At 37.9% G+C, this 27,789-nt stretch overlaps 3 protein-coding genes across 6 annotated transcripts in view; 2 read left to right on the plus strand and 1 right to left on the minus strand.

Annotated features, from left to right (window-relative positions):
• The window catches only part of LOC139115777 (solute carrier family 2, facilitated glucose transporter member 8-like), a 53,559-nt gene extending 29,277 nt beyond the window's left edge, over nucleotides 1-24,282 (plus strand). Inside the window, exons 1-9 of one of the 3 annotated variants that reach the window (XM_070678130.1) lie at nucleotides 5,894-6,054; nucleotides 6,350-6,503; nucleotides 7,977-8,186; nucleotides 9,420-9,519; nucleotides 10,921-11,135; nucleotides 11,492-11,747; nucleotides 12,990-13,258; nucleotides 15,586-15,727; nucleotides 21,310-24,282. In XM_070678130.1, the coding sequence (XP_070534231.1) occupies nucleotides 5,984-6,054; nucleotides 6,350-6,503; nucleotides 7,977-8,186; nucleotides 9,420-9,519; nucleotides 10,921-11,135; nucleotides 11,492-11,747; nucleotides 12,990-13,258; nucleotides 15,586-15,727; nucleotides 21,310-21,320 (1,428 nt within the window). In that variant the 5' untranslated portion in view covers nucleotides 5,894-5,983 and the 3' untranslated portion in view covers nucleotides 21,321-24,282. Of the gene's footprint in view, nucleotides 1-5,893; nucleotides 6,055-6,349; nucleotides 6,504-7,976; nucleotides 8,187-9,419; nucleotides 9,520-10,920; nucleotides 11,136-11,491; nucleotides 11,748-12,989; nucleotides 13,259-15,585; nucleotides 16,560-21,309 lie in introns of those variants that run through there. The other 2 variants (XM_070678129.1, XM_070678132.1) reach the window with 2 other exon arrangements.
• On the minus strand, nucleotides 405-5,656 carry LOC139115776 (uncharacterized). Of its 2 annotated transcripts, none has more exons than XM_070678127.1 (3): nucleotides 5,523-5,656; nucleotides 4,651-5,411; nucleotides 405-2,703 (listed from the first exon to the last, which is right to left on the minus strand). In XM_070678127.1, the coding sequence occupies exons 2-3, from the start codon at nucleotides 5,381-5,383 to the stop codon at nucleotides 1,289-1,291; spliced, it is 2,148 nt and encodes a 715-aa protein (XP_070534228.1). In that variant the 5' UTR covers nucleotides 5,384-5,411; nucleotides 5,523-5,656; the 3' UTR covers nucleotides 405-1,288. The 2 variants fall into 2 exon arrangements, with proteins under 2 accessions (XP_070534228.1, XP_070534229.1); XM_070678128.1 differs by having other exon boundaries at nucleotides 1,149-2,703; nucleotides 4,651-5,439; nucleotides 5,523-5,652.
• LOC139115779 (small ribosomal subunit protein uS14m-like) lies at nucleotides 4,783-27,789 on the plus strand. Its single transcript, XM_070678136.1, is given in 5 exon segments — nucleotides 4,783-4,786; nucleotides 24,847-24,888; nucleotides 26,592-26,673; nucleotides 26,676-26,782; nucleotides 27,478-27,789. Coding segments are annotated over 4 exon segments (411 nt in total). The 5' UTR covers nucleotides 4,783-4,786; nucleotides 24,847-24,849; the 3' UTR covers nucleotides 27,661-27,789.

Below are 27,789 nucleotides of genomic sequence, written 5' to 3' on the forward strand. Positions count from 1 at the left end.
GTAATTGTTTCCACCAACATTTTTAGTGCAACATTTTTACCAATTTTTTTGAATTTTCCTGTAATTTTTTGATAATTTTGGACCAAATGGACATCACATTTCATTGGCTACAGTTTTGTTATCAAAATTTTGACAAAAATCTGAAAAAAAATCACTGGAGTATATTTTCTAAAGGTGACAAAAATTGACTTTGGCGCTGAAAGGGTAAAACACTAAGTGATGAAAATCAGCAGCAGGTACAATAGAAATCTATTACAGATTAAAATCATTCTATCAGGGGATCATATTGAGGTAATAAAAGGATAACAGTGATGCTACTGGACATTATTTTCCGTTGAAAGTTATAATAAATATGCGGACACATAAATCTGACTAAAAATGCTGGTGCTTAAAGGCATATTTTTCAATCCTAGAGTCTCTAATTATATTAATTTATTCATAGTGAAACTCCTTATATTTTTGGATAAAAACTTTCAGTATAGACTTCCCTGTTCCCAAGTGCCAATGCATAAATAGTAACACTAGTATACAGCTGTTGAAAATACACCAATCTGATTGGTCAAGACATGAAAATAACTGTGCAATATCCATGATATAGCACGGTTAACATGCTTGAAATCTAAATAAGAGAAAAGCATGTTTTTAACAGTACACCAGCACATTTATACACTGTTACGATACAATAGCAATAAACTACCTCAGCAACAAGTATACCACCAAGTTAGGACCACTGTACTCCATACATGCACTAGCTCTTGCTTCTATGCCATGAACTGGTCAAAAGCTTGTGATATAGCTGTCCCTGGAGGCGGTTTATTTCTTCAATACAGGCCTATTTTTCTCAATAATAACATGAATATTTATAAATAAACACCAAGCACAGGTTAACTGAACTGTAGTCAGATAAAACAGCATAAGAAAATTTTTGAGTTCTCACATTTTTTGTGGTACTTTCCGTCTTACTACTGAAAAGGCTAATATTTGACTGGATCTCTGTCTATGAAGTTACACTTCAAAATCTGAACATCACCATATGCAAATATTGCCACTGGCACCTTTTACACACCTTTTTACAAGTACAAGACTTTGGAAGTGTGCATGCAGCAGGTTTTGAAAGCCTACACCCATCCATTCCTTGCTGTTGAAAATACAGAAATCTGATTGGTCTAGACATGAAAATATTCACAATACAGCACAGTTTGAACATGCATGATAACAACAACATGGATCCCAGTTTTTTGTGAAGGAGGGTATTTTTTTATCACTTTTTCAACATCACACCATTTCTTCACTTGTGACTACTGTAGGTATGTCCGTTGAATTCTACCGTGTTGTTGAACATTTTCTTGCAGACGTTGCATTGGAAATCCCCCTCACTACCATGGAGGGCTTTGTGCATTGCAAAGACAAGGTCATTCTTGAAAATGATGCCACACAGAGTGCATTCATTGACAGGAGTGCTTGACTGTTTATCGTTATGATTTTGACTAGATGGACTCTCGCTGCGTTCAGGACTCATTTCTACTTGAACTCCTTTGTTTGACCTTGGCACTGCTTCCGTTTGGATTTCCCTCTCTACCTTTTCACCTCTGTCCTTGGACGGTCCCGGAATGATGGCATTATTGGAGCTCACAACCCAGTTAAACGTGCCTTGATTAGCTGCCCCGCTTCCAGAAGAGCTTCTTTTGTCAACGCTGCGACTTGTCGTTGTGCTTGTAGCTTTATGAGTCTCAGGCCTTGGTTTAATGCTACCTAGTGCCACTGTGCGTTGACTGGCTGGACCCATACCAGCAGTTCTCGCTCTCTGCGGTGCGTTCACAGTCGGCGTCTTCGACTGAGAGCTGGGGTTAATACTGACCTGGTTGCCACCTGGGCTGACCTGGACAGTGTACTGCTTGTTGTGTGACATCAGATAGACTTGATTTGGCTGTTTGGCAGTACTGCCTGGCTGGACGCTGCTCTGTGGTTGAATGATTATGCTGGATTGTGTACTACCGGCCGGCAACATGACGGACGGTGAGCTGCCTGGCTGTAGAATTGTCACTGTGGTGTTTGACGGAACAACATTGCTTCCAGCGACTGCACCGGGCTGACCGAGGACTTTACCCTGTGGAGTGTTTCTGAACATTGGGACAGACTGGGTGACGATGTTCCCTTGGGGTGAAATGGATAACACCTGACCTGTTGGCTTGACAACACTCAGGGAAGTGCCGGCGGTGATCGGTATGTGAGAGCCACTACTGTTGATGGTGTTTGTAAGTACTGGAATGGTTGAACCAGTTGATGCACGACTGGTGACATTTCTGAGTGCCATAGACCTTGGTGCCGTCATATCCAACTTTCTCCATTTCAGAGCAGCATCCGGCAAACTACCGGTATACCTGTCCCATGCGAAGTCCTGGGGATCCACGTTCCCCAGCAAGCCCGACAATAGCAAATACTCAGCAAACTCCGACCCGTTCATATCAGCCTCGGCCATGGCATGCCGAATACTGCTGTTTGAGTAAATCTGTGACAGCTGAGCTTCCTTAGATATGGAGGCCATGAAACTGCCCAGCGTGTTGTGACCAATCGGAGCGCTGTAGTACCATGTTTTATGACACTCCTTCACGGTGTTCAGCGGTCGTTGCCAGAAATTTGGAGTTTCTACGTGTAATTTGTCCACGTATTTCTTCAATGTCTGGACTGGACACCTGTGAAAACCTGAATGAGAAGAATATCACATACATTGCTAATTGTTATCATATAATGTTTAAAGGGCCAGTAATGCTAATTTTTGATGAATTTTCCATTATTTTTATTTTGTTTGTCAACTGCAACTTCTTATTCTACTCCAAAAAGACTGTTGAATCACAAACTATTCAACTTGTTGACTTTGTGTCTATATGTGTAAAATGCTTTGTTATTGTTTACATTTTAGTTCTAGTCTGGACCAGACTTCACTTTTGAACAATAACAGCGCAGTTTAAACATGTAAAGGGCTGAGCTGAGCAGAAAAGCCAAATACAGAGAGCCGAATACAAAGAGTGCAATGCAATGTGAAGACGAAAACGAATTTACATTTGCCTTTGTCATACATGCATCTATATTTGCATCTCTTTTAAAAATAATCATTAATCTGCTGACATTAATGTTAAGATTTATTTAAACGCTTGCAACATTATGACTGTCATCACTAGAAAGTCCCTACCACTGCAATCACCATTTCTTATCAGTCTGGGTTAGGTCTAACTGGAGGATAGTACGATTGACCAATCAGCGAACCTCAGTCGTCGACGTTATGAATAATTAACCTTATAAACCTAGGCTTATAGATTGCAATGAGTTTGGAACTTTTCGGCTAGATTTCACCCTTTACTTTTAGCACTGGGTAGTTTTTAGATGTAGACGTTACCCACATTGTTCAGTACAGTTGAGATGGTGAATGACACAAGTGGTTAGTACATCGAAAATTACTTCTTTGGATGGTTTTCCTGGCCAGGTACCGCTACTATAAATCAGGATTTAACCCTTGTGAATTAACAGTTAGTTATTTGTTGCCAAATATCGCCCTTTTTGGGTCAAATTTTAATTTAACCTTGCCATCTGTAGTATGGAGAATTTTTCAAGCTTTGCAACAATGGGGCAACTGTTCTTGTCAGTCATCGGAGCATGACGGAGCACGATTTTTTCGATCACCATGCATTTCCTGGTAATACTATTGACCCTTCGTTCAAAAAACGTGCACCGGATCAATACTGGAAAGATTAACCAAAAGCTGGAAAAGATATCGAAAATAGTCCAATAACTCTTTGTCAAACATGGTCAAGGGGAAAGAAACTTATATTCCTGAAGAAATCCTTACAATTTTTAACACAGGAGAATGTCGCTATGGTAATCAACTCAGGCTGGGACACTTTCGGGTGGCCAAAGGTCGCACTTAATTGGTAGATCTGTCTATCTGTGGATCTGTCAGTTCAGCTAGTCATCTCAGTATAACATTTCAAAGCAAACCCATGTAACCTTTAACCCTCATATATACAGTATGTGATTGGTTCTTGCCTTAACCCTCATTACATATACAGTATGCCATTGGCTCTTCCCAACTATCCTCCACTGAGACATAACCAAGACTGCTTATTGCAGCTACAGAGCCATGTTGAAAGAGATACGTTGTCAGTGTCACAGCCATTGAAAATAATGATGAATGTCATGACAGTTATGCGACACGAATTATTCGTTGAATGTTTTACACTGTCAAACGGATTTCATCATCACCAAAATGTTGCAGTATTATCAATTGGCTAAATACTCATGTTATGCTGGGATGCAACTGTGACTGTATGACCGCTTTCACTAATACTGCATACAAAATATTGAATTTGTGACGTATTGGAACTTATTTTGCAATGTCTACATCGCAGAACAATGTGTGTTCATTAAAATGGGCAAAGAGCAGTTATTTCTGTGTGATGTACTGAATTTTGTTGAAAAATGTCCCGCATGACTATAGCCAAATTTTGCCTTTACGTTGACAGGTGCCTCTCAATAGCTGGATTCTGTTTATTGACAGGCACCTGTCAATAGACATTGGTGTGTGTGTGTGTTTTTGTTGTACATTGACTTTTTCCCATCACTCACTAGAAGTTGTTGGCACACTGCACTTCTTACCTGGAATACTATACAGGAAAACCTTATCGTCCTGATTTTGAGATGGGCAATTCATTATGCATGCATACTCCATTCCATTATCGTCTTCACCAAACTTCAAGAAATCTTTGGTCATATGTCTTAGGGAGCGGCGTGTGTGATTGACATTGGTGAACAGCAACAGGTCAACAAATACTTTCTTCTGGAGACCCCATGGTGTACTCTCGTTCAGAACCTCACTTGCATAAAGTTTCTGAAGATCACTGAGCTTCATTGAAGGCATGCCCTTCACTTTCGCCAGGCCAATACTCCGTAGGTATTTGCAATGTTCACGGAATTTGTTGTTTGTGTTGTAGAAGGCAGGTCCGTGAAAAATGTCAATGCGCATCTCCTTGAGCAGATGTCGCCCGATTCCAGCTCGAATCGCTTGCACACTGGACAAGCTATACATAGATCCGTCTTTCCTTGTGACATTTTTGTAAAATTCTCCAAGAATGCCGCTTAGTTCTTTCGTCGAAAAATTCTCAAAGTCTCCTCGTCCTTTTGTGTTCTGACAGTAATCCCTGAAAATCCTTACAGAAGTCCGGGTGGCTCTCATTGTATATTCGCTTTGACTAAATGCTGATGGATATGGACAAAAACTGTCCGATTGATCTGCAGTTTCAGTTATCTGCTCATCATCACTGCCAATCTCCTCTTTTACAAACACTGCGCCCACATCTTCATTTCTGTCACTTTGCTGGTCGTCGGCCATCTTGATTTGTGCAACATACAATATTGACCTGTGATATCGATAATACGAAACAGAATCTGTTGTTCACAAGAGCAATATTCAAACTTACAATAAAGTACCACATTTTTGATGAGACATGCTTTTTCTTAAAAAATGTTACCTTATACGTTGATTTCCAGTGAAAAACCGCAAAGACCTCGGCTGTTAAGCTATGAACACCGTGCAGTGACCGATAATTGCATATTGACTTCTGACCATCTAGGTGCGCTGAAAGTAATTCTTCGTTGTTGGTCGGTTTATAAATACACATATTGACGTCATGGCGACTTAATTTTTAGTTTTATGGTAACACTTTCAATGATTATGCTTTAAATTTTGAGAATAGGTACAATAATGATGTAGGCCGTAGTAGGAGATCATTCGTATTTGTGAAGCCGGAGTGTCATGAAGTCTTCGAAAATCCCCAAACATACTGCGCCCGCAGCGCGCGACCGAGACCCTCTCGAGCTCGTCAGTCGATTTCTATAAGGAGCTAGGGGGTCTGAAGTCACGAGCACCGTGTAATCAATCTGCAGTGTGGCACGTCCAGAAGTATGATATATCTCATAGCTAGAAATTAGAATGGACACGATACAGTACGACGAAGCGGATGGACAGTACGAAGCGGAAAGTCGCTCTTCTCTGATAGCAAGGTAATTTTTGTCAGACAAGGTGTCTAGCTCGGTCGGTCACAGATTTCTATCATGTACAACTATAAGAGATATACCGCGCATCCACATCGTGTCGGGATGTCGTAAGCTCAGACAGAGAGCTACACTGGGGTAACATCCGCCCCATTCCACAGTCGCTTGTAGTTAGCATGGAGGTAATAGACGGTTTACTCCCATGGTGTGAGGTACACGGCGAGTGTCCCCACTGACTCTACACAAAATGCTGCATACATATTCCATATTGATATATTGTTTATTTCTTACATTTCCCCCACAGGCAAAGAGTACAGAACAGAAATCTGTACGTAGCGAGTGCCGTTGCTATCCTGGGACCACTCAGCTTTGGCTATGCCTTGGGTTACTCATCCCCTGCAATACCTGACATGACCGACAAGGGCATCTTAAACGATAAACAGGGATCTTTGTTTGGGGTAAGGAAAAAGTTTGACATTCTTTTCAAAGAATCGAAAGAGGTTCAAAGGCATTGTCAATTCTGAATTTATAACAGCAATCTTTTAATACCAATCTGATAGTGATAAAGAAGAAGAATGCACTGTTTGTTTATCTTCATTTGGTTATATAGTGTCCTTGATGCCCTACTGTGCCTCCCTAAAAGGGACTTACATGTAAATGTCCTCCATGAGGACAGTCAATGAATAGGTAGTGAACTATGTAATTGATCATGGGAGGGCATCAATGGTTGACAGTTACTACACAGGCCATTCCCCACCCACCAGTACCAGAGTAATTGTCCAAAGGGTGAAAAGCCAGGGGGATTTACTGTATGTGAATCATTCTTAGGTACCCCCTCTCTATCAGTGGGTTGATGTGAGACTGTCAGAAGTGAAATATGAAGCATGTTGAAAGCTATTAAACAGTCCTGCTGACAGCTCTATTAAGTATTATCATACAAAGTTAAAGCTCCATAGCTGTAATGTTTGATTAATTTCCATTTAATGGTCTGTCTTTGAAAAATGCAACATTTTCTACACCTAAAAACTTGTCAAAATGGTCAAAATGCCTGATATTCAAATTGTCAAGGCAGCCTGTATGTGTATAACATCCAAAATTACTGGAAACTGGGAGACTTGAAACTTGTTTACAGAACAAAAATGATGAAAAATCTGGTAGAACAAAAATTATGAACAAAATGTAAAAAAGTCTCAGCTGTAAACTTTTCTGGATGTTCAGAACAGTTTATGAAAAAAATTGATTTGTATTGATATGACAAGAATATTGGAGTAGATACAACTGCAGTGTCTAAGTGAGGCTACCCACAATTCCCCTTGATTTGTGCACTTGGACATTATTTGCTAAAGGCTTCGTCAATTTTATCAGTTTCTAAACAATTTGAAACTTAAAAGTTAATGTTAGAATTATTTGTTAAAACTATGTTCCAAAATTATTGATTATGTTTAAAAGTCAAGAGTAAATTGAATAAGAAGTCAATGTTTGGAGGGGCTAAAAATTGTACACTTGTCAAGATAAAGTTATCAGCAACTAAGATGGTCTCATCATACCACCTGTCAGACATGCAAATTTCCTTTGTTACGAACATTAAAAAAAATCAATAGCTTTCTTTTGCCAACACAGATGCAACTTATTCCCTTAGTTCCCTTGAAAATATTGTGGATGGCTGTTAAAAATCTATGTCGACAAAATTACAAAATTGCTATCTCCTCCGCGGAAAAGGGGTCATTCTTCTCATTATTCACAGTGAGAAATCAGAAAATTATGATTATCACAACTATGTTGCCAGAATTTTGAAATGTGGACCGAGCTGTTCAATTTACAGAAGAAATTTGCTTCAGTACAGTGAGTGATCTCCATGTGAACGGATCATGGAGAATTGTGGGTAGCCTCTCACTCTGCTTTTCAATAAATTGCCTTTTTCTCTTTTCCAGTCAGTGATTGCTTTAGGAGCCATGTTTGGAGGACCTGTTACTGGTTGGCTCATTGAACTCAGTGGTAGAAAATTAGGCGCAATGACTTGTGCTCTTCCTTTTGTTCTGGGCTGGTTGGCAATTTCCCTGTCACATGGTATATTTGAGCTATTAATCCTCGGACGTATTTTGACAGGCTTTGCCACTGGTATGGTATCACTGGTTGTTCCCGTAAGTATGAAATACACTGAAGTTGTGCTGTGAGGCTTAGGTGATATGCGCTTTGAAAAAAAACAGATTTAAACTTTTGCTTGAATAGCCTTGTTCACGGTTACAGGTTTGTTACTAAATATAGCTGTACGCGCGCGACATCGGACACGCAGCTTGAAATGCGGACAAATTTTATCAATGTTGCATGCGTGGCTGTTTTTGCAGCTTGTACTCTGAGTCGTGAATATGTTTTTTAGTATTCACTGTTACACTAGCAGTCGCCCACTGAGATGTATTTTCGTCGTTCTTGCATGCGTAATTTTCAAAAGCGTAATCTAAAAATGCGGACAAATATTTATTTTTGCATATTAATGAGAGAACAGTGACGTAAACTGTGAACGGCCCTATTCTTCTCCGGAAGCTGTATGCCATTCTCTGTCAGAATCATAGTTTAGAATAAAAACAGGTCTCAAACTGTGAAAAGTGTTGCATTAGTTACTGAAATTCACTGATCTTTGAAATTCAAAATGGCGGCACCACCCTGTCTTTAACTCTAGAGGAAAAGATATTAGTTTTGGTTTTCGCAAGAACAAGACCCTGTAAAGTTAATTAATTCCCCATTCCTATTGTTTTCATCATGAAGCTGGACTTTATACTGAGAAATAGGGGTGTGGGTGTAAAAAGGTCAAAGATTAAAAACATCAGCACTGTTACAGAAGTGGTATATCTATACTGAACTTTGAGAAATGACAACTAAATGATACACAACAAAGATAATATGCAGTGTGCGGTGGTCGTCACATCCCACGAGCGTACTGTGTACCCTCGAAAAACTCATCACATTTATTACATAATTCCCCTGACAATGTATTGTCAAAAGGCAGTGGGCTTACAAGCCCTATAACGCTGCATTACAAGATTTAGAGAATATACACATAACAAATACTTTTGTGGACATCGTGGAGTTTCGACCGAGACTGAAGACAAAAGACCTTTACACCAATATATACGCATTCAACACCTGGTGACACAAGCGTCAATCAAAGGAATTCTCTTATGAAACAAATTGATAGTAATTATATGCTAACCTTCGAAACACATATAATCGTTCATGCCACCAACTGATGATGTCATACGTGTCATAGACAAAACACAGTAGTCCATGACTGCAATGTATTGTGAATACCGCTTCTTGAATGTTGCCCGAACATCATTTGAAGATGTGTTCAATAATATGTTTACTTATTCTCCTAGGTCTACTTGGCAGAGATATCAACTGCAGCCCGCAGAGGACTTCTAGGAGCTTGCTTCCAAGTGGCAGTGACAATGGGAATCTTACTGGCATATTTGATGGGTAATCAGGAGATTTCTTGCTGGTTTTGCATCGTCAAATTTTGATAAAATGTACATTGAAAACTGGAGGTCCTCAAAATTTTAGAGTCAGAAGAAAAGAAAAGAATGGTGTCATATGAATTTATTGTGTGACTATGATGGCAGTGTTTACGTTTGGATGACTTTAGGAATATGTTTTTATTTAGTCGTTTGTATATGTTTGCTTATGTGTACATGTGTGTCTGTCTGTCTGTCTGTGTGCCTGTCTATGTCAATATTTTTGATAATAATAAAGAATACAAGATTTGAAAAGGATGTTTTGTTGAAAATGGGAATCTCTCCCAGATTGTTTATTTATCTGTAAATTTTTGTATTTGCTTGTTTACTTGTCCATGTTTAGATACCTAACAAGTAATGGCAGAGAACACAGGACTAGACAGTCTGTTCTATTGACCTTTGACTCGCCATCAGTTTTGGGGTTATTTGCTGAACATAACCCAAAAGTCCTAACATCTGTTGTAAATACAGAAATAAGCCATTGGTGTAAATTATACGACAAAGAAAGTATACTTAGAATGACAATGTAAAATTGCTTGCCTTCTTTTGAGAGTTTACACCGTAAAGATTAAATTCCAAAAGGTTTAATGTCCAATACTACCACTAAAAATAGAATTTATTTTAATTTTGTTTTGCTTTACACACTGAGCACATGATTTGAAGCATTATTACTTCATCAGATGCAACAGTGGAATTTAGAAAAAAGCAAAAAGTCACACAGTAAAATGTGTGTGTTGCAGGAAGTTACAGGACCGTGGGCCCTCAATAGGGGTATTACTGATGACTTGGCCATTTGCATACACTGGGCGGGAGTTTTTGAATTCTCACAGCATTGCTTTGACCGTATGAGAAATTTGAATAATCATGATGGGCACTTACGAGACATAAGCAAAAAGGGGTCAAATGGTCGTACAGGGAACACATTTTGAATTACACGTATATGCTGTTCTCCACAAAAAACGGAACATTTCTTTAGTTTATTTTTGACTCAGGTTTAGTTGCTACATATTCACAGGTATGATATGCAAGATTCAATGAATATGAACGTCTTAAACATGTCAAAATATTGGGATTCTGGGACGAAACACGGCATGTCCGATCAGTAGTATGGCTTTTTCACATTTGCATAGATTTACAATAATCCGGCTTTTATAGGGGAAATTCCTGTTTAAAACCACCGTTGAATCTGATAAAGAAGACTGTACTGTAGTCTTCTAAAGCTCATGTAGGCTTTTAATAAGTTGATCTAAGTGTGCTACCAAAACCACAAATATCTTCTCAGTCAAGATCAACACAGCTGCTTTTCAATTTATCTAGGTGGAAATGATGTAACTAACATTCAGTCTGTTACCTTTCTGATTTACAGGGTACGCAGGTTTGAACTACATTTGGTTGGCCCTGATTGGCGCCATCATACCCTCCTTGATGGTGGTTCTAATGGCGTTCATGCCGGAGACGCCACGTTATTTACTCAGCAAAAACAGGCGCAATGATGCGTTGGTGACACTTTCATATCTGCGTGGGACGGGAGTTGATGTTGACGACGAGTGCTGTGAGATTGAGTCGAACTTGGATCAGCAGGTGAGACAAAGTTCCATTCTTTGAAGGGAACGAAGAATGAGCAAGGGAACTGCTGACATCATTATCTTTTCTATTCAATATGACGTCCAAACTGGTCCAATAACCTCAGTTGTTCATTGTAACAAAATTAGCAGGGTCCATGAAAGAATACTGACAACGTACAGATCATAAACATGATACTTCATATATATAGATCATGTTTTTATACACTTAAAGGTTAAAGACACCATAAAAGCTAGGTTATTGTTCCTATGAGGCAAACAAGCATAGTATTCTTCAGGTCTTTCAACGACATCAACAGAAGTCCTACATCAAATGAAATAAAATTGTAAATTTTTTTTGTGATTATCCGACAGGAACAAATGTCCCTTTCTGAATTTCTGAGACCGAGCCTGTACAAACCGCTCCTCATCAGCTTAATGCTGATGGTTTTCCAGCAGTTCAGTGGCATCAATGCCGTCATGTTCTACACGGTAGACATCTTCAGTACAGCAGGCTTTAAAGACGGCCACCTGGCCACCGTTGTGGTAGGAGCCGTTCAGGTTGTCTTCACTATTATTGCAGCTCTCTTCATGGACAAAGCTGGTAGACGACTGCTGCTTCTGATAGCAGGTAATTTTCAACTCTCAAAGCAGTTGTCGCATTCCAGCAAAAAAGGTGTACACCACACGCTATAGGTGACTTCACATACCCAAGGAACTTGAGTATTTCCACCTCATGCCACGTTTAGATTATATCATTGTAGAAATCTTATCCTGTTAACCCCTGATTTCTTGTAACCAGGCCCACAATCACTATTGATAACAATGGATTTGGTTTAAACCATTGTGGTGGAAAGGTCAGGTCTAAAATTTTATGCCAAATCATAATATACATCAAGCTAAAACTATGGTCTTTTGTATCAATCTTGATTTTGGATGCTATTGTATTATATTGTGCTTCAAATTATCATACTGTAATATTCTTCCATTTTTTCATGAAAATGAGGTAAATCAAGAATTTTTAACAAATTTTTAGGTAGATCAACACTGGTACATATTTTGACTCACAAACTTTTACCATGATACTTTCTTTGTCTACCACCTAGTGGGACTTCTTGTGAAGCTCTTGGAGTGAGAAAAGTTTTCACTGAATATTTTAGGGAAAATCCAACATTTTGTCTTTCCTCATAGAGTAAACACATGGATGGCGGCCATTTTGAATATTGAGTTTTGGGAGGTAATGGGTAATTTGTTTCTGTAGTGGAATATTTTGCGCAGTTACTGCTGCTTTTTATTTTTGATTTCAAACGGAAAGTGGTGTTGTTTCCTTGAGGATAATTTGAGCAAAAGTTTGTCTTTCAATTTTGAGGTGCGTACTACTGTAAGTAAAAGTGATATAAGTAATGACCGTGCTTTTAGTATGGTAACTGCTTTAACAGCAGAGAGTTGTGTAGTATAGCCTGTTTTAGGCAACTGACTGTCAGTGTTAGAGAAAACTTTACACTGCCAAAGAAGTGTGCATGGAAAAGCCAACAAACTGCATGTTTCCGATGAATGGCAGATTAGCATGGCAGAAAAAGAACAAAATTACAAGAAGGGTCAATTTCAACTGAAAAAATGCGCTGAAGTGGGTAATATATGCACATGCATCATGTTTTGAATTTTCTCTTTTCCATTCCAATGCTGTGGTATGTTTCTCACTGCAACGCTACGGGTGATATAAAGTGTATTGGTGATCACTAGTTGTTAGAATGCATGAAAGCCCAGCCATAAATACCAACTCTATTTGCCTTCTCTAAATTACCTGATGTATCTACCCACGAAAGTTAGTCCACTCCCTGATGTTATTCACTCCCAACTTTGATTTTTGCAGGAATTGGTATGACTGTTAGTTCAGTCACATTTGGCTTGTATTACGAACTGACCAAAAATGACCCCGACGATTCCACTCACCTCAGTTGGTTGTCGCTGACCAGCATGATTGTCTACATCATCTCCTTTTCCCTGGGCTGGGGAGCCATTCCCTGGCTGATCATGTCGGAGATCTTCCCGTCCAGGGCCAGGGGCACAGCCAGTGCGATCGCCACGCTGGTGAATTGGTCCTGCGCTTTTATCGTCACGCTCACGTTCCAGGACATGATGGTAAGTGACGAGCACGTCACGGTTTTGTGCGAGTTTTTTTTCTTGTTACTGCTGTGAATTTGTTAGTCCCCACGGACACTGTCCGGGGGGACTTATAGGTTTGGTCATGTCCGTGCGTGCGTGCGTGCATGTGTGCGTCCGTCCGTTCCGTTCACACAGATATCTCAGAGATGCAAAAGCGATTTCATTCAAACTTGGTACAAGGATTACTTCATATGTCATACAGATGCACGCCGATTTGTTTTGGGATACGATCCAATATGGCCGCCAGGCGGCCATTTTATTACGATTTTTTCATGTACAGAGCCATAACTCAGACACGTTTGTACCAATTTTATTCAAAGTTGGTACAAGGACATTGACCAATGTCATAGATATGCACGTAATTTTCTTTGTGATACGATCCAATATGGCCGCCAGGCGGCATTTTATTACGATTTTTCATGTACAGAGCCATAACTCAGACATGTTTCAACTGATTTTATTCAAAGTTGGTACAAAGACATTGACCAATGTCATAGATATGCACCTCAATTTTTTTGTGATACGATCCAATATGGCCGCCAGGCGGCCATTTTATTATGATTTTTTCATGTACAGAGCCACAACTCAGACATGTTTCAATCGATTTTATTCAACATCGCTACAAGGACATTGACCAATTTCATAGATATGCACGTCGATTTGTTTTGTGATACAATCCAATATGGCCGCTAGGCGGCCATTTTATTACAATTTTTTCATATACAGAGGCATAACTCAGGCATATCTCAACCGATTTTATTCAAAGTTGGTACAAGGACATTGACCAATGTCATAGATATGCACGTCAATTTTTTTGTGATACAATCCTATATTGCTGCTGTGTGGTCATTTTGTTACGATTTTTTCATATACAGAGGCATAACTCAGGCATATCTCAACTGATTTATTCAAAGTTAATACAAGGACATTGACCTATGTCATACATATGTACGTCGATTTTTTATGTGATACGATCCAATATGGTTGCTAGGCAGCCATTTTATTACGATGTTTTCATGTACAGAGCCATAACTCAGACATATTTCCACCAGTATCATTCAAAGTTGACATTGACCTATTTCATACATATGCTCGTCAATTTGTTTCACGTCATGTAGCAGTAACATGTCAATTATTGAAGTTTCGTAAGTAGGCTGATATGTCAAGAAATATGTACTGCATCAAATTCATGAAACTTTATACAGATGTTAACCGATGTCAAGCTCACATTCCTTTAACATTGAAAAAGACATTTATCAGTGTCATTTTAATTATTTGTAATTGCATAAGTAATGAACTTTCCTAATTAGGGTGATATAGCCACAAATTAATACAACGTCAAATGTGATGAAACTTGATACAGATGTTGATCTCATAGTGTTGTAAATACTGCATCAAACTTTATGAAATATGGTACCAGTGATAATCTGTTAAGTGTTAGAATTGTATGCAAAAATGTTTTGCAACATCCTGTTGATTAATTCCTAGTTGACTCATTTTATGAACTTTAGGATGGTGGCCTACATTGGTTTTATGTTTTCATCACCATGGAACTCATTCTTGGCCATTGAGCGCCATCTGTATCAAAGTATTTTTATCACAGACCTAATTAATGAAGAGGACTCTATCCTCTCTGAGGACATGTAATCAAAGTACCCATTATTAACAAGTGGGGACTGTGTCATCAACGATGACTTGTTAAACAATATTTAACATAGCTAATGTTCTACAAATCTCTGCTTTCCCTTGTTCAACAGATTTTCCTTCCATATTACATTTTTTCTGAAACTTAGTGGCATCTTTTACTACTAGAGAGGCATGTAATAAAATATGATAGACTGGTCGTGAAGTTTATGTCCACCATAGCAAGAGGCAACTTTCACTTCTGCCATATCACTTGTGGTCACCTTACCTCACCAAGTAATTCCTGTTTTCTGTGTTCATGGAAATATATATCACTCAGGCTTTAACAAACAAATTCAAACATTTTCAAAAAGCTATATGATGTACTTAAACCCCGGGTCGAAAAGGCTTGGGATCGAAATTTACTATGGTGTTCAGAAGATTATTAGGTGTTTTTGTCTTCTGTTATCGTTTGAAATTGCAATCGTTATATAAATATGTTGCTAGATTTTTGGATTACTGGGCTTTAATGTTCCCTTGTTCATAGATTGTAATGTTTTCAAAAATCATTAAATTTTTACGCATACTGACAATGGTATGTAGATACACGATTCATTCTAAATTCCACTATGCTAATTACACATGCTAACTCTACCCTATTTAAATTGTATCTCTTGCAGCATGCCTTGACCAATCAAGGCACTTTCTGGTTCTACGGCGCAGTGTGCTTCGTAGGAGTGGTGTTTGTGGCGATTTGTGTTCCGGAAACCAAAGGCCGTACTCTGGAGCAGATCGAGGAACATTTCCAAGGACACAGCCCAAGTAATGAATTTTAAGTCTGGAGATTGTGGGAAACTTCATGAGGGCTTCATTGCTTTGTTGCACTTTCAGCTTTTTACAGACACTCCCTGAACATTTACATACCAGATGCTTACCCTAACTTTATCCCCAACGCAAGTCCCAACTGTATCCTGGTGGTGATTGTCCAGGGGTAAACCATACATAGACTGTAGCAGGGATTAGGGTCAGCTCTTGGTATCTATGAAAGTTACCCCATTGACAATCACATGTACCCTAACCATTGCTCAAACCAAATCACATGTTACCAGTATGTCTTGGTTGTAATTATCCATGGGTTCATCATCCTTTAGACTGTGCCAGGGATTTTGGTGATCTCATGGTGGTCTAGGATAGCTGCCCCCTGGACATTTCCCCAACTCATGCAAAGCCTAGCCTGAACTGGTATGAGGTATGTAGACGGGGGGTAACCAACCTGATACCTTTTCAATTGTTTACTTGTCAAATCTATCACAACCATTGAGTCAAAGTACAAATTAAAGGTCAAACTTTAAGGAACAAAAATGGAGTTTAAGCGCTGCTTACCTGGGTCCCTAATTCTTGAATGACTTCCATGCTTGTATTAGTTCTTCCACATTTTCATGCATTGCAAAATATAATGTTTTGTTACATTCGCAATATCAATGCAATACTATGCTTTCTTACTCAAAAAAGATAAACAAGAACGTATTTCTGTAATTGTTGATTTGGAAATGTTTTTGAATCATGGTATTTGTTATTACAGATGAGATGATCCTTAGGTGATGTAAAAAGTTTCATAATGATATTAGCTAAAAGGATAGAAGACTGAGCTTTACGTACACAGCCTTTTACCTTTTTTTGTGAATTTCTAGGCAGTTGACAGACATGTGCCTGTGAAAAAGGGTTTTGTAATTGATGCTATTCCTATCATGTAAGGAAGTTTGAATAATGTCACTGTACGGTTAGAATAGATATTAGACTTTGCTTTGATAAAAATGAAGTTGCACCCAAATGCCACCACATGCAAAAAATGAAATTTCAAAATGTCAAAACATTGACATCACTAGAGGTATGCTAGATCTAAACTAGGAAGCTGTGTTAATAGCTGGTAAACTAGGGAGCTGGGTTATAACTAGTAAATTAGGGAGTGGTGTAGGGATAGAGTACAGATCTGGGACCTAACAATCTACCTGTATGCAGGTAATGATAAATACAGAAAAACTGACAACATTGACAGTGTTATTGTCTCTGTCTCCATGTCATGCACATGGTACTTATAGTATGAGACTCAGTATATAGAGATATTGGGTTGTGTCCACTAATCTACACTCATGCGCATTAAATATGTGTTCATCACAGGAGGTGAAGCTCAACAGTAAACACTTGAATATATTGATAATTTATAGAAATTATGAATGCATGTTTGGACTCAGTCGGGCAAAGTACAAGTCATGCATGTGAAATTTTGAAAAACCAAAGTAAATCTCAGATCAGATATGAAAGAAACTGAGGTGATGTCAGATTCGTTCTGTAAACACGAAGGGCCGTTACTTAGCTATGTTCAATTTTTTAGGAGCTGATCCCCAGCTTTCCCTGTCAACACTTCAGTAATAATTATTGTTTTTTTAGAAATTTTCATTACTTTTCTGTGTCATGGTATTTGCAACAAGAAAGAGGCTGATATTGTTTAAATTGTTCTGTTGTTATACATTTATATCTTTATTTGTGGGGGAGGGGGAGGGGACTAGGTTTTAGATATTTCCCTGTCTGTCGAGATTAGATATCTTTCTGTACAATATTGCAAGACAAATCTCAATCGCTCCCATTTTTTTTTCCATCACTTTTTGTTGATATCATAAACAGCTAAAGAGATTTTGATCACCGCTGACATGGGTGGGGATAGTGAACCCTGATCACCAACTACTACTGTGTGTAGGAAGGTTGGATCTGGTGTAAGTGAATATCGGCAGTACTTTTTGTCCTCTCAGAGCATGATTTGTGAAAAAAACACATATTAATAATTTACTCTGCTGACAGTCGTGATTTTTGTACCCATGCATAAACATAGTGTGTGGAGTTGGACACTTGCTAACTTACAATGTTGCATGAGCACAATAACAGATGCATAGTGTGTATAGGGTGACAAAACAAACCCAAGGCCGTAGTCCGCCTATGCACCCCTACTTGCCAATCCATTGGTCCAAAAAGCCATTTAAAAACAGAGTGGGTAGAAACAAATGGCATTGGTAACAGTGTTATGGGTGCATTTCCTGAAAAACAATGGACAGCCGACTCACAACCAGTAGAATGTAAATTCCTGTTTCGCTTGTCAAAAATGTATGTATTGTCAAAGTAAAAAACTGGCGGGTCCAAACTGAAGGAGTTTCTCCTCGTGAATATGCAAACACTGTTGACTGTTATTTCCATTGTTCTGTGTTTCAAGCGTTGTCCAGTACAAAGTGCATGCATTGCAAAATGCGTGGGTGTCTGTAACATGTCAGGTTTCTCTGTAGGCAGTTTTACTCAGCCATACAGAAATGAATAACTATTAAATTAAATTTAAAGTGAAACTAACATTTTGCATCAGGTGTGTTCTCTGCTGTTTTAGCCATTTTCACAAGCAAAGCTTTTTAAATGATAAATTATGAACGACAGACGCTGTGATCTGTAATATTTTTTTATGCATTAGATGTATGAATTTCTGCCAACAATGTTGATATGATTAAATTATAAGAAAAAGATGTTGAAACATCTTAAGTAGCTCCTTGCCATAGTCAGTGTCTTATGGAAATTCAAATATATCATGTCAAAAGTACAAATGTGCAAGTTTAGAATTGTTATTTTGCTGATTAAATGTAAATTATATAGACAGCGTCATCTTCAGGGCTTCCAAAGAAGAATTTTATTTTTTGTTGTTTAGTAAAAATAGGGAAATACCATTTGGTGTTTGAGTCTATGCTGTGTGCTTTTGCAAGGTTCTCACAAATGTTCAAATTAGAAATTGTATGCGTTTGTCCTTGACATCATGAATGAAGTGTTTTCAACTTATGTTCCATTTCAATATAAATAAAAAGTTGTGACCTTGTCAGGTGCTCCACAAGGTTGTGGTGTACATAGTGTCTTTACAGAAGGACATATTATACAAGCAACATAGAAACTGAATTTTTGCCACTAATACGTACCTTTTCAGAGTTTTTTTTTGTATGAGGCTGTCAAACTCCAAATGTTAGTTATCTTACCGTAAAGTGACTTTGTGTGTTCTACATTTTACACTTGTATCATGAAACTTGATTCAGACTCGGCTTGCTGTGTTCCAGTATCTAACAAGTGTATACCATAGTGTTTCAAGGTAACATTACAGTGTTGTGCCATGGACTGTGCAGTGCTGATGAAACTTAAAGTGAAAATAGTTGAAAGAGTGCATGTTCATTTTGTAATAAACTCTTAATGACATTCTGTGCAATAAAAAAGCCATAGTACATTTTATTTAAGGTAGAATGCGCCTCAGGGACAGATATTCGGACTCTCAAACTTTTACAATTCTTTTCTGATCTACCACTTTTGGGGATTCATTTTAAAGCTCTTGATATAAGAAAACTTTTCATTGTCTTAGTTTTCAAAAAATTAAACATTTTATTTTTCTCCATAGAGATAATACATGGATGGCAGCCAAACTTTGTGGAGTGACCCCTGATTTTTATTCTTGATTTTCAAAGAGTGTGGTTGAAAGTTTCATTGCCGAAAGTTTGCTTGCGAGGTGCATACAACCTTAAAGGGTCAGTAGCTGTATCTTTTTGATGATTTTTTCACTAGTTTTCTGTTTATCAACTACAAGTTTGTTCTGCTCACCAAGGCATGTCGAATCACCGTTTTGCATGTTAACAGAACATCTTATACATGTAAAATGCACTGTTATTTGTTTACGTATGAATCCCAGTCCAGACCAGAATTCACTTGTCAACGATAACAATCCTGTCCACACATGTACAGGCTTGGTTGAAAAGCCAAATACTGTATATCTCCACATGCTTTAGGGAGCAGAACAAGAAACTGAAGTTGACATGAAAAACAAAAATAGCAGAAAAAAATTATCTAAAGTTACAGCTACTGAGCATATATACCAACTGGAAAATGTCGACAAGATAACTAATCAAGAGAGATGCAGATTTCAGAAACTTTTTATGAACATGATTACTACAGTATAGTCGCTAGTTCTCTAACAGTGTGATGAGTATCTCTTTACATCCAACATGCATGAACGTGTGTGTTCTGTGATGACCAATATATATATATACGTGTAGGCCACTAAAAAAGAAATCAGTATTTTTGAGATTTCCTTTCTTGCTCTTTTTCAATCATTGACATTTACTGTATTTGCACTCATGTCTACGTCAACATCTCAGATATCTCAAGACCTCTGTATCATTGTAACTCGTGTACAATTTAGAGGGCTCGATTTTCTGATTTTTCAAACTTTCAAAACATCGTTGATTAGGAAGCTTTGTAATTTAACAGTTCCTTCACAGTCAATAAAAATCTGAGAAAGAGTTACAGTATTCTATGGCACATTGTAATTTCAGCTGTATACAGCATTTCGAACTCAAATATAAATTTACTGAATTTACTGAAACTGAGAGATGTAATCCTTGAGCCATGGTCAGCAGGTGTACAAATAGTGCTGACGTACACACCAATGTCTATAAATTTTGCATTTGTTTATTTGAACAGTTACGCCTGTTAGGTGCCAAACTACCTGACAGTGTATAGTTTGTAAACAAATGAATTGTTTGTAAACATATTGAATGAACATGCCCAGCAGTCTGTATTTTAAGCTAGGCTTGCATCGCTTCTGCACCAGGCGACCATGATTTTGAATGCGTGTCAAGTTCTGCATTGCAGTTCCATCCAGAGAGTTGTGTATGAGAGCCCCACAGTGTGTGCAAGTGTGGATGAGTGGGGCCTGTTGCGTGGGGTTGTAATTAAACAATTAGTATCTCTCATCAAATTAATTTATTTTCAGCATGTGTCAAAAGACTAACGTACCATCATTTCTTAAGAAGTGAATTTTAATGTCTTGTGCGTTCCTGTGATAACTGGCCATTTGCTCTACAGCTAACAATTTTTGTGAAGAATTTGAATATTCCACCATCCTATGTGCTGAGTACTGAAGTTGAGATATATTCTTGCGTCGACAGATACCATGATTGTATACTTCATGTACAAAGCTCGTCTTGTAAGGTCTTCATGGATAGATTTCAAATATTTCTTTTGATAAAAATCGAATTTTTATATTTCACAGTGGAGGTAAAATAGAGAATTACAACCAAACAGTTTGAAAGTTGGAATAATAAATACATTTGGAGTAGTTTGTTCTCTTATTCAAATATTACTAGAATCCAATCATTATTTGTAAATATTTACTTCTTGCATTGGGATGGAAATATCTTCTGTATTATAACAGAAATGGATAAATATCGCACGTACCATATCATATTTTGTCAGTCACCCATCCATTGCATGGAGTTTCAATTCGGCTTTTTTTTCCTGATGTTGTTTTTTTTTCTCTCTCATTTTTTCATTTTCAGAATATATGTGAAATGTTCTCTCTGCTCTATTGTCAGAAGACATCGTCATCATGCAACCCAATGTTGCCATGGTTCTGTGATGATTTTTCTGTAAACTTTTTTTGAATCCAATAATGAATGCATGCTTAGCAGTTTCATCCTTATAAATTTTATCATTTATGGCATTTTGGCATCTTTTATTATTATCAGCATGTCAACTGCATGCTCTTAAATGGTGGATTTGTTATTACTTGTGTATCTTTGCCACAAATGTCTTCTGGTCCTCAGATTTTTTCTCTGAGTATTTCTGCTTTTATTTCTAAAAGAAAGATCTTGCATGTGTTTGAGAATTTATAATATATTCAAGAAAACCTATTGGGAAGTATTTGCAGGTTGCAGTTTTTTTTAAACAATGGCAAAGTTGAGAAGATTATGTTATTTACAACTATGTGATGTATACGTGGTTTCAGTGAGCAATATTTGCAATTTTGTCCTGGAGAATTACTGATTCACAGCCTGAAACTCGTCCTGCTTGGCTGCCTGTTCTGCTTGCAATGTAGTGCTAATGTATATTGATACCAAATACATTAAAGCTGTAATGTCTACAGGTGGTCTCCTAATCAAAGTGGAGAGTATGGGATTGTTGAAAAATTGGCTGGTGTAAATGTGCCCTACCTTCCGAGGCAGCACGATTGACATTGGAGAAGCTACATGTTGGAGTGGAGACATTACAGCTTTAATGCTGAAGAAAGTCGATGATAATGACTCACTATAAATGGTGAATATTTACAAATCACAGACCATCCTTTCTGTCAGCATTCTCACAGTATAGTTAGCTTCCTGTATATGCTGTAGCAGTTTGCAACTACTTGAAAGTCTAAGCATTTGTTCAAATAACAAACACTCAGTAATTTGGCTGATTGCTGTAGCATGCTCTCATTTGCATGCGGATCATTCTTCACCCAAGCAACTCTAATGCTTTCTAGCAGCGGCGAGTCCCGAACTTCAGTCAGCTTTGATATCTGGTGATATATGGTACAGCAGTTTAAGCATTGCACTGGAGTACGTATTTGCTCAAGCACTGCAGGAGTTAGCTGCGTGCTAGTACATGTAGATCCATTTGAATGAATTCACAAGCTTGTAGTTTGAATATGCAGAATCTAATATGCAAGCATGCAAGGCAGGGTATACCAATAGTGCAAAACTACTCATAAATGCTGAGTATATTTAGCTTCAATGCAAGTATGGTATACCTGTGTCACATTGTTTTGCAAAAGCAAGCATGTTCTTTAGGATGCTACCAACTAATAGGGCTTCAGCGTATGATGTACATGTATTTGGTCATGACACAAATTTAGCACTTTGTTCTAGAGTTATTTACTTGAGGTATAGTGCCATAATCTGTATTTATCATCAACTTTGTCAATTGCTTGTGAGAGGGTCTTGTAAGAGCGCCCTCAAGCGACCGATTTTCCATTGAAATATTTGCCTACGTAGCAAAAGTTGGCAGAAACATTTGTTGTCTGAAAAAAAATATTTCCAATGAAAACATCCTTTGTAAGTACTTTTGCTGGTAAAATTAGTACAGCCATTCTCAAAACCAAAATCTGGATTTCAAAGTGGATTTTATTTTCATCCAGCTCACATTGCAGTGTCCTTGATTTCTGGTTTCTAATTTCTACCACTTTGGACAGCAATGTCTGCAAGGGGCTAATATTTGCTCAGTGATTGTATTCTTCTATGACAGAAATATTTTCTCTTCTATACAGTACGTACAAACGCACTAGCATCTTATTTTTCTATGTCTGCAAACTATTCTCATTGCATATCTTTGAAAACTTTTCCATAGAAACCACATGAAACTTTCAAACAGAAAATTCCGCTTCATTCAAAAGGTGCAATGGGTATATATATTAGCAGGAGCAAAAGTATGACTTTTGAAAATTATTGAAACGGCATTACAATTTTCCCTTTTCCACTTTAGAGCTGTAACTTTTAAAGTCAAATAGTATCTGTGGGAGAAAAATTCGTCAAAAATTTTGAGTCAGTTTGCAAATAAATTCAACCTTGAATGTGTGAACTTTGAACTTTGACCTCTGGAAGAAAAGATAAATACTTTGTAATGCAGGACAATTTTTACTCATGAAATTTCAAAACTGCAAAAAAAGTAGTCACTTTCACTTTTATCTCTCAGTTTATGAACTCTGAAATAACGCTTTGGACATTCAAAGTAACATTAAACTGTTCACCCCCAATTCCCTGTAAACAGGTCCAAACTTACCATTGATAACAATGGCTTTGGGCCAAACCATGGTGGTGAAAGGGTTAAGTTGCTTTCTATGTTGTCATGTTTTGGTGAACTACTTAAATAAAAAGTAGACATGAAAATTTGATATTTAGATTATCATAGTAGAAAAAAGGAAAGATCATCAATATGGTACTTCAGTTCTTTCAAACACAAGTCTGTATGTGTCTTTTACTCAAATTTTCCTCAAATGAAACCGTCGATGATTCCCTTACCAAATCAAGGGTCACTGTGCAAGCTTTGGTACAAATTACCGAATATTTACTGATATTTGACTGTATTATTATTATATTATATATATTAACTGTATGGGGAAAATACAGTTTTTCATTTTTGAAAAATAAAGACAGCGAAAATTTGTCCTACTTCAAGAGCTTTAAAATGAGCCTCCACGAGTGGTAGACTAGAAAAGTATTTAAAACATTTGTCCAAATATCTTTCCAAAGGTGCATTCTACCTTAAGGGTAATTTTATCAGTGTGCAGGTGGGATGTTTCTTCGAATTCTGTGTTGTTTCAATTTACTGCAACTTTAGTTTCCTTCATCTTATTTTTCTTCCATTTATATATTTCATATTTCTGAGTGGTCATTTGTGGTACTGGTGTTTATCAATATTTATCTCAAAATGTCAATTTAAAAATTCAAGTTATGTGAATTTTTCGAATAAATATTAATGGTTTTTCAAAAGGATCTATAGCTCAGTCTCATGAACAAATATCTACGCTGAGAAATTAGGAAGGAAGAACATCAAAACGGTTTGATACAGTATGGTGTGGTGGGGGGGGGGGCAATCTTCTTAAAGCCCCCACTCAATTATCAGATTATTTATTTATTTATTTATTATTTACTTGATGAAATATTCAATGGAAAACAAAGAATGACAAACTGTTAATGGGCTGTTGACACATTTGCTAATGCGAGAACCTGGGATGGAGAAGGGCGCCTTTAAGGTCACGGTGAGGTCACTTTGGTTCATGCACTCATGGACATCGGACTTTATGTTTGATCACGGTTTGAAGGACTGTGGCATGATGCACTGTACTCTCAGGATTGTACTGAACTTAGTATTTATTCCAATGAAAAAACACTGCATCCGCCTCTTGAGTGTTGGGCTGTAAGAGAGCAAACAAGTGAATGAAAAAAGTATGTATGGCGAGTGTTACATAACCTTTGACCCATGATATGCTCGTTGAGTATGCCACCAACGGCCGACGTTAGAGATCTATCATGGCCGCCCTGGCTGTACGTGTACCGGCGATGAGAAATCATCTGGCATCGTCATGTAGTCTTCTGAAGGTAAGATCTTCCAGTTACAACGTTAAACCGATAAATAAATATAAATACTATACGGTTGAGAGAAGGGTTAGTTTCTAGATGTGATAGACAATCTGAAATGTGAAGTATTTTATGTGAAGCCCCGCAGGCGCATGTGTAGGCATCAGTTAACAAACTGCAACCATTAATGCCACAACTACAGTCTACTGACTGTTTGTGCCAACACGAGCCGTTGAGGAAGAGCTTGATACTATAAAAAGAGGTAGAAGCGAGGCCTCTGCAATGCAGCAGACTGGAAATTAGTTCTATTGACGTAAATAGCCTCATGAAATTAAAATAACCAGAAGAAGAACGTCTGTATGAAGCAATTATGTCAATGAAGATGAACAATTTTTAGTGTGGTTCCACCATGGGCCATTACTGGCATTGCATGAATTTGGCATAGATTCTGAATATTTCGGATATCCGGTGCAGTATAATAAAGCTTAAATTTTTATGTTATCGAGAAATTTATACGAACATTCCTGATAAAAAATGTAATATTTCTGTCATTATAGTATCTTAGTAACGAGACATGTCAAATTATCATACATGCAACTTTATCAGCCAAACTCGACTACTGCAACTCCCCTTCTGTAAGGCCTTCCGGATAACACTATTTCTTTACTACAATGAGCGCAAAATGCTGCAGCCAGGATAATCACACGCACCAGGAAATTCACACCAATCACTCCAGTTCTGGCCCGTCTCCATTGGTTACCAGTTCGTCTCAGGATTGACTACAAGATTTTGTTGTTAACGTTCAAAGCTATCCACAACCAAACGCCTGCATACATCAGTGATCTACTCCAGCCTTATATTCCCACACGCACACTGCGCTCCTCTACCAAGAAACTTTTAACTTGCACAACCTACAAAAACATAACCTATGGTGGCCGTGCCTTCTCTCACGCTGGCCCTAAACTATGGAATGCACTACCACTTGACATCAGAGAATCTACAAACTTAGAAACTTTCAAAAGAAAGCTGAAAACTCACATGTTCACCAGAGCATACAGTGTGGCTTAACCATTGAGCGTCACAGAGCAAAACTTCTGTTTTGGATTTTGGTGCTGTATAAACTTTTGCTGATTGATTGATTGATTGATTGATTCTTACGTAAATACCTAACTGCACCAGATATTTTTAAAAATATTCAGAATCTATGCCAAATTCAGTGGCACCATTGCTGGTATAGCATGCAATGGAGGGACTGTGGTGTAATGTAATATGCGTGTTCACAGCAGTGTTGCTGTCACTGTACACAGCAAAGGCAACACTGTGAATGTGCATTGTTGTACAATTGTGCGAATTTTGCAGTTTCTGAAAATGGTTTAGGATTTTAGTACAGTTATTAACAGAAGTATACAATGATTGCAGAAATGAAGCCTTGCTCATCAAAAATGTTTGATTTATAACTGTATTAATAAAACATTAATAACATAAGCAATTTAAACTTTTGTTTTGATTAATTACGCCTCATGACCCTTTTGTGATTCTTACATTTATCCATACACTCTGCAAGATGTGTTATAAGGCCCAATCGCAGGATGTGTTCAGGTAGTATAGTAATCAAAATAGCTTGCCACTTGGTCCAAAAAACACCCGTTCAGGAATATTGTACAATGTGCTCTTTTGTGTAATTTCAAGCATTGTTTTTTTCCTGTCTAATCACACCATCACAGGTTTGCTGCAAGAGCCTTTTCAAACCTGCCGTTCAGGGACTCCCACTCCGTGCAGCACCTGCCAGGACTTACTATGCAGACTGGAGATGTTGAAGGATGTGAAACGGAGACAGATGGTCAAAGACCACGCTGCTCAGAGGCTCCGGATCAACTCCTTGAGGAAAAATAATATTTTACCGAGAGAACTACAGGTGGGTATGGATCTTTATGCACAATAAATTAATTCCGTTTTTTCTTAATTGAAGTTGTGTTAAACATCTGATGTGTGCTCATCACAAGGCTACAAACATGAGAAATTCAAGTTAAAAAACAATAAATATTAAATGTTCTGTTAATGTTTAAAAAAAAATAAATTTAGGTGGAATTTAGCAGATAACTTATAAAATCAAATGTAACTCTTTGGAAGACAGCGAGTTTAGCTAATTTCGCAGACAAACAGAACTAGCAATTATATGTGTGTTAAAAAGTATTTGTAAAATCACTGTCTCGACCAGAAACAGCGACCAGAAACAGCTGTGGGCGTGACTAAATTTCTTTCATCTCGCCGCCGCATGTGACAGACCGTGTCCAGTCGTAAGAGGATGGGAGCTTAGGGATCATCCTTGAGTGGACGGATCTTTCAGTCTACCACCATGTATGCAACACACACAAAATTTGTCTGAATTTCTAGCAGCAGTGTCAGATGTAACTTGTTGCATGCTTGCAGCTGTAATTGTTACGTAGCAAACCTGCAACTGTGAACAATCCTTTTGAAGATTAATATTGATATTTAGATTCAGGCTTTCAAAATTGTGATTAATACTGAGAGCAACAGCACCATATTTCAAATATATAAAAAGTAATTTTTGTAAGTTTTTGAAATTTTTTTTTCTTTTATCATTGACAGGAAGTGGCTGATCAAGAAATTCATGCCCTACCACGGGACAGCAGCACAGTCAGAATTAGAGGGCGCTGTGCTATCACGTCAAGACCAAGGGGTGTCATTCCTAAATGGCGGCTCAGCCGGATTCAGTTTCGTAGTTTAGCAGATGCAAATCAGATGTCCGGTGTAATCAGGGCAAGCTGGTGACATCGTAGAGGGCGCTTTTGTTTGTACATTTTTTAGACTAAATCAAGAATACCTAACAGAACGTCATCATGGCATTTTTGTGGCTCTCTGAAGTGTGTAAATAAATCATTATTTATAGTCAGCATCGCA

This window comes from Ptychodera flava, chromosome 17, assembly GCF_041260155.1.
Source record: "Ptychodera flava strain L36383 chromosome 17, AS_Pfla_20210202, whole genome shotgun sequence".
In the NCBI taxonomy this organism is placed as follows: Eukaryota; Metazoa; Hemichordata; class Enteropneusta; family Ptychoderidae; genus Ptychodera; species Ptychodera flava.

Excerpts from the sequence above, each read along its gene's own strand:
- LOC139115776 (XM_070678127.1), bottom strand. The coding sequence starts at position 5,383 with ATGGCCGACGACCAGCAAAGTGACAGAAATGAAGATGTGGGCGCAGTG. Across the intron at positions 2,704-4,650 it reads TTTCCTGTATAGTATTCCAG|GTTTTCACAGGTGTCCAGTC; the intron begins GTAAGAAGTGCA and ends CTTCTCATTCAG.